Here is a 6,585-nt window from a genome sequence, read left to right on the forward strand (position 1 = left end):
TTAATAGCGTGTCTGACTGACATGAATCCATGCTGATATTTTTTCCAATATTAGATGTTCCCTCCAGTCCAATTCAGAGGCCTGAATTAGAAAGTTTAAAGGGATTGAGCCTGCAGACTGCTGAGGAAATGCCCCCAGAGTCTGATTCAAGAGACAAGGGGAGCTCTGGCCCTGGATCTTCTTGCAGACTATTTAAGCTCAGACAGGGGAGGCGGCCTCGGACATAAGGGGTCCAATCTTTAAGGACCTGCTTTCTCTGACATCTGCAGGTCCTGCAGCCATTTTCCCAAGAAAGAGGCTGGAAAGGACCTACTTGGCATCCTGGCCCTCCAGCAGGCTGCGGTAGGTGGAGATCTCCTGCTCCAGCCGCGTCTTGATGTCCAGCAGCGTCTTGTACTCCTGGTTCTGGCACTCCGTCTCGCTGCGGAGCTCACTCAGCTGGGCCTCAATGCTGCTGATGAGCCCCTGGATCTGCTGCAGCTGCAGGGCGTAGCGGCACTCTGTCTCTGCCACCGTGCTCTCCAGCCCGGCTTTCTGGTGGGACAACAGAGAAGAAGTTACAGGAGGAGCCAGGCCAGAGGGAGATCTGGAGGTGGTGGCCACTGGACAGGGGCAGCGGGTATACCATGCTCAGCTGGGACTGCAGTTCAATCTCCAGGCCCTGGAGTGTGCGCCTGAGCTCTGTGATCTCCGTCTTGCTGGTCTGGATCATTTCTGCATTGGAAGACACCTCCTTGTTCAGCTCTGCACTCTGAAATTCAAGCAGGAAGAAGGCGATGGAGAAGCTCAGCTGGAAGACCCCAACCAAGAAGCTGTGTCCGCCCAGCCCCACCTGGCTACGTGGGGTAAGCGGGCTGGGTACCTTGCTGTGGAACCATTCCTCGACATCCCGGCGGTTCTTCTCTGCTATGGCCTCGTACTGCTCCCTCATCTCCGCCAGAACGCGGGTCAGGTCAGTGCCGGGGGTGGCGTCCATCTCCACGTTGACCTGGCCCACCACCTGGTTGCTGAACTCCTTCATCTCCTGAGGGGATGGGAAAGGAAGCTGTGTGAAGCTCCTCATCCTCCCTCTCCTGGGCTCTGAATGCCAGCAGAGTGTTCTGGAAAGCACGTCCAGGTCCCACAGGGGAGCGCCGAATCCAGCTGCAGCAGAGGGCTCCCCTCGCTCACTGATGCAGACCTGGAATCCCCTCTCACCTCCTCGTGGTTCTTCTTCATGTAGGCCAGCTCCTCGTTCAGGCTCTCGATCTGCATCTCCAGGTCAGTCTTGGCCAGGGTCAGCTCGTCCAGCACCCTGCGCAGCCCGTTGATGTCAGCCTCCACGCTCTGGCGCAGGGTCAGTTCATTCTCATACCTGAAATATCAAAAAAAAAATTTTTTTTGAAAAAGCATGGCATAAATGATGCTAGACAATCCCCCTAGCCCTGCACTGGACTCTGCTCCTTCCCCAAGACCTTCACTCCTGGGATGCTCTGATTTCATCAATCAGATGAGCATTTGACTCAAGTTAGAGGCTGCTGGGAAAGGAGAACGAGGGGAAAAAACGCACTTGAGCCTGAAGTCATCCGCAGCCAGCCTGGCGTTGTCAATCTCCAGGATGACCCGGTTGTTGTCAATGGTGGCAGCCAGGATCTGCAAAATGCAGAAGAAGGTAAGGAGGGGGCTGAGGAAACGTGGGCAGGACCTGATTCTCATGGGACTGTTAGCCAGGACAAAGCACTGTTCTCTGGCTTCAGTCCCTCTCCTATAAAGTGAGGGGTGGGCCCGGTCCCTGCAGTTTGTTCTATCACTTTAGCGTTCTGTCCAGTCACCATGGGGAAGATCCAGGATGTGCATTTCCAGGCAATAACCCCACTGAAGACATCTTTGGTTAGTCATGTCTCGACAGCCTCAGATTAGCAAGCTGTCTCGAGAACTTTCTTACTAAGTCAGAAGGGGGTCAGCCTGTCTCCACATATTTCATAATAACGTCACTGAAGCTGAGTGTAGAGGAAGTCCAACAAATATCCCCAGCCACTTGAATTTCTTGTCCAAACTTTTATATTCCAAAGCACTAACAACCCACCCCATATAGCTGGGACTCAGCCCAGACTGGTGGATTTCTGTTCCAACAAGCTGGTGTCACAGCATGATGGACAGGTCTCAGTGGAGGGCCTCCAGGCTCAGTACTGCCTAAGCCTCTACCTTCCTCTCCCCGACTTGGTTGTCACCAATTGAGAATAACAGTTTAAATGGATCCCCTACAAAATAAACAATTATTCCCAGAACAATGAATGAACATGTCTCCCTTTCTCTGTTGAGTTTAGTCATTCTTAGGGGTTTTAAAACTGTCATGTTTTCAAATAGTTCAGTGGGTTAGAATTATAGAGATGGAGCCACTAGTAACATAACTGTTTGAAAAGCAGTAAAAAAAAAATGTTGATGTGAGTGATAACAATAATAAAAATAAATAATGTGACAAAATGCATTTGGGGAGTTGTGGCATGAGAAAGCCCATAAGGGGTAGAGACTCTTAGTACAAAAGCAGTAAAAAAAAAATGTTGATGTGAGTGATAACAATAATAAAAATAAATAATGGGACAAAATGCATTTGGGGAGTTGTGGCATGAGAAAGCCCATAAGGGGTAGAGACTCTTAGTAGTGAAAGATGAGAATTTTCCCCTGCAAGAAGGGTGTGAATTGCATCTACACCTGGTCCCCTTCAATACAGTGTTTCCTGGCCTTCGAGGCTCTGCCCCGCACTGGGGGATCAGCCTCAGCATGGAAGGGCTCACCTTGTCCCGGTACTCTTCAATGGTCTTGTTGTAGTGGCTGTAGTCACGTTCTGGGCTGGTTGGGCTCTGCTTCAGGTGCCAGTCTCGGATCTTCACCTCCAGCTCAGCGTTGGCCTCCTCCAGGGCACGCACCTTTTCCAGGTAGGAGGCCAGACGGTCGTTGAGGTTCTGCATAGTGATCTTCTCATTGCCGGAGAGGAGGCCACCATCGCCACCACCAAAGTCACCAAAGCCACCACCAAAACTGCCACCAAAGCCACCTCCAAAGCCACCTGCAAAGCCACCCCCAAAGCTACTACCTGCACCTCCACCAAAGCCACAGCTCATGCCACCCCCGTATCCCCCAGCTGATCCCCCAGAGACAAACCGGCTTGAACAGGTGGAGATACTGCGGCCTCCTCCCAGCTGGCAAGAGCCACCCCCGAAACCACCTCCATAGCTGGCAGAGGAGCTCTGGAAGCGACAGCTCATGCTGAGAGCAAGAGAGAGAGCAAATGCAAACAGAAGGTTGGCTTGGCCTGGGCCGAGGATTGTGGCTCTTCCCCAGAGTGGATGCCTCTTATACACCGTCCAGGGGGCTGGACATCCTCTCTCCTCCCTTCCCCACCCTCTGACTTGGTGCCAACTGCTCCTCTGTTTCCCACAAGCTCAGTTACCTCTGCTTTCCAGGGTGGGTTGTGCCTTTTGGGGGTGGCTTTTTTTTAATCCTTAACAAAAGGGATGATTCAGCGGGAACGGTGTTCTGCTTGAGACTGCCCTTTGACAACTGAATTCTACTTCACCTCCCCGTGTAAGGAGCTCACTTCAGAGGCTCTCTGCCCCACCCAGCATCAGAATGGGGACTGAGCTGCAAAGGTCTGCCGGGGAGCCTCCACCAGGGAAGGGGTGGCTGCAGAGTGGCCCTGTGCTTTTCAAGGTCACTACGGCCCTTGGCCTCCCTTCTTTCTGTCTCTAAACCTTCTGACTGGGCTGTTCTGGATGCAGTAAGCACTTCATCTCCTCCGGTGCTCCCAACAGCTCTGATGACAAACTTGGCTTGGTCTTATAAAATCAACTTTCTTGAAAGTGTTTAGGCTAAAAAGAAAATAGCTCCAAGACCATCAGAGAAAGTCACAGTGACGGGGACCTTATGGGACCTTAGGGACCATTGAACACAGCTGGGGAAGCTGAGGCACAGAAAGAGAAAGTGATCCTGCATACTTTAATAGCTAACATTCTCAGAGCCCTTACAGATGCAGGCACTGGGCTAAGCACTTTGCACTCAGTGTCTCATTTAATCTTTGCAGCATGACATTCAGGTCTGTACCCCACAGATATGTACAATCAACCACGTTACAATTTTTTTAATTTTTAATTTAAAAAAAATATGGGCTGGCCCGGTGGCGCACTGCTACGGTGCACCACTTGGGAGCGCGGCGGCACTCCCGCTGAGGGTTCGGATCCCACATACAGACCGGCCGCTTGGCCCGGTGGCGCACTGCTACGGTGTGCCGCTTGGGAGCGCGGTGGCACTCCCGCCGAGGGTTCGGATCCCACATACAGACCGGCCGCTCACTGGCTGAGCGAGGTGCGGGAGCAACACCGAGGGTTGCGATACCGTTGCCGGTCCCAGTCCGGTATGAGCGCGACACTGAGGGTTGCGATCCGTGCCGGTCACGAAAAAAGACAAAATAATAATAATAATAATAATAATAATAATCTTTGCAGCAGCCCAATGAGGTGGATCCTACTATTATTCCCATTTTGCACACAAGGAGAAAGAGCCTTAAGAGTAGAGTCAGGACTGAAACCCAAATCTGGTTCTGTCTGACACTAAGACTCATTTTTTAGGTATATTTTTCATACAATAAAAGCATAAATCATAAGTGTCAGCCTGATGCATTTGTACCTATGCATGACCCGTGTAACCACCACCCGGCACATTCCCAGCACTCCACAAATCTCCTTGTGCCTTTTCCAGGTCAATTTCCCACACCCTGATGTAACCATTCTCCCAACTTCTGTCACCATAGATCAAGTCAGAGGTTCTAAGTCTGGAGCTACTGTGCTCCTCAGGGGACATTTGATAATATCTAGAGATTTTGATTGTCACAACTGGGGTATGCTACTGGTACGTAGACGGTAGAGACTAGGGTTGCTGCTAAACGTCCTACAATGCACAGGACAGCCTCACAACAAAGAATTATCAGACCATAAGGTCTAAGTGTGAAGGTTGAAAAGCCCTGGATCAGTGTGACCCATAAATGTAAACACTCCACTATACTAACTGCCGTAGAGGCACAGCCAAGTACAGAAAAGTCTTGTAATGCCCGAGCAGGGCCCTTTCTAGTGCCCCAGTCACATAAGGTCTGTCTCAGCTCGTGAGTGTCTGGCTAAGACACATCGCAGACCACATAACAGGATGTCTCCCAGGGCCTGAGGCCAGGGTCTCTGCTGAGGACCTGGGATATAGCTGGGACACTTGGAGACTGTGGAATGACCCTGCCAGGGGAGGCCTCACTGTTCAGGCAGGAAGAAAAGGCCTTGAGGTAACCTCTCAGAGCCCAGGTTAGAAGCAGAACTCTCCAGGAGAACGGAGGGCCCTAGCCTTGGGCTCCCAGCCGCCACTCACCAAGGGGGCCAGGGTTGCCGTGCATGGCCTCTCAGGAGCAGCTTTCTGGCCCACAGCAGCCATGAGGGTCTGGATGGTACCAGGTCGGGGGCTGGAATGGGGTGACACAGGCATGAGGTTGTCCTGGATCCCCCTTCACTGATTCAGCAAGACTAGAAGAGGGATCTGAGTCAGGGCTTTCTTGTCCTTTGTTTCCTGGGTAAGGAAGCGGGCCTGTGTTTCATCCAGAGGGTGTCAGCCCCAGGGAGAGAGCCAGGGTGTGCTGCAGGTGCTCAAAGACCTTGGTGAGGTTGGGATTCCAGCTGACCCTAACCCTGCCCAGCCCTCCTGCCCCAAGCTGACAGCTCAGCTCTCTCTCTCTCTCTCTCTCACTCTCTCTCTCTCTCTCTCTCTAAAAAGGCATGATTCAGCCCAAAGCAAGAGCTCAGGATCAAAACTGACAAGAAGGTGATTAATGGAACCTGCCAGGCCTGGGGTGACAATGCTCCAATCCTCCCAGGGCTGATGAGCAGGTTGGGGCCAACGCCTGCCTCTTAGAGTAACAATGCCACAGATCCTCTAAAGCCCCATAGTAAAAACACCGGTGGCCCGCCACCAGGCCAGCCCCCCAACTCCATCTCTTAAACATCCCCAAAACAGTGGGATTTTGAGCAAATTACTTAAACTATTGATGACACTTCTGAACCTCGGTTAATTCACATGTAAAAGGAGAACAATGATAAAAACCTGGAAGTTTTAATACATGCATTAAATCTAATAACATATGTGAAATAGCTTAGCACAGTGCCTGGCTCATAATGGTTCTCAAGGATTGTTAATCTCCTCCGTTTTTGAATCTAGAATTTGTGTTAGATTTAATGTTAACAATGTTAAGACTTAGACAACCCAGTTTCCAGTTCATTTACCAATTTGCTTCTTATCCAAACTCCTTTCACCACAGTCCCAATTCACCAGAACATAATGATATTCTACAATAGAAATATTTAAGAGGTTCCTCCTCAGCCGTAAAGAATGAGGCCCCATTTTTCTCACTCCAGTGGCTAGAGGATCAGGGTCACTGGCAATACCACATCACACAACCTCAGAAGTGATGAGCCCTGTTCTGCATGAATCGCCGATATTAGGAAAAGGCTAACAACAACAATAATAACAGTGATAACATTGACGATAATAATAAAGGAAGTGTGTGCTGTACAGTGT

At 50.8% G+C, this 6,585-nt stretch overlaps 1 protein-coding gene across 2 annotated transcripts; it reads right to left on the reverse strand.

Annotated features, from left to right (window-relative positions):
• Positions 1-216: 216 nt before the first annotated feature.
• On the reverse strand, positions 217-3,303 carry KRT13 (keratin 13). 2 transcript variants are annotated; one of them, XM_008569514.1, is made up of 7 exons: positions 3,142-3,302; positions 2,775-2,954; positions 1,550-1,632; positions 1,198-1,354; positions 863-1,024; positions 626-751; positions 217-534 (listed from the first exon to the last, which is right to left on the reverse strand). In XM_008569514.1, exons 2-7 carry the CDS (start codon positions 2,946-2,948, stop codon positions 310-312), a joined length of 927 nt encoding a protein of 308 aa, XP_008567736.1. In that variant the 5' UTR covers positions 2,949-2,954; positions 3,142-3,302; the 3' UTR covers positions 217-309. The 2 variants fall into 2 exon arrangements, with proteins under 2 accessions (XP_008567736.1, XP_008567735.1); XM_008569513.1 differs by having other exon boundaries at positions 310-534; positions 2,775-3,303.
• Between the last annotated feature and the right edge of the window lie 3,282 nt (positions 3,304-6,585).

The sequence above is a fragment of the Galeopterus variegatus genome, unplaced genomic scaffold, assembly GCF_000696425.1.
Source record: "Galeopterus variegatus unplaced genomic scaffold, G_variegatus-3.0.2 Scaffold505, whole genome shotgun sequence".
NCBI lineage: Eukaryota > Metazoa > Chordata > Mammalia > Dermoptera > Cynocephalidae > Galeopterus > Galeopterus variegatus.

Excerpts from the sequence above, each read along its gene's own strand:
- KRT13 (XM_008569513.1), bottom strand. The coding sequence starts at position 3,245 with ATGAGCTGTCGCTTCCAGAGCTCCTCTGCCAGCTATGGAGGTGGTTTC. Across the intron at positions 1,355-1,549 it reads GCGGATGACTTCAGGCTCAA|GTATGAGAATGAACTGACCC; the intron begins GTGCGTTTTTTC and ends TTGATATTTCAG. Across the intron at positions 1,025-1,197 it reads TGAAGAAGAACCACGAGGAG|GAGATGAAGGAGTTCAGCAA; the intron begins GTGAGAGGGGAT and ends CCATCCCCTCAG.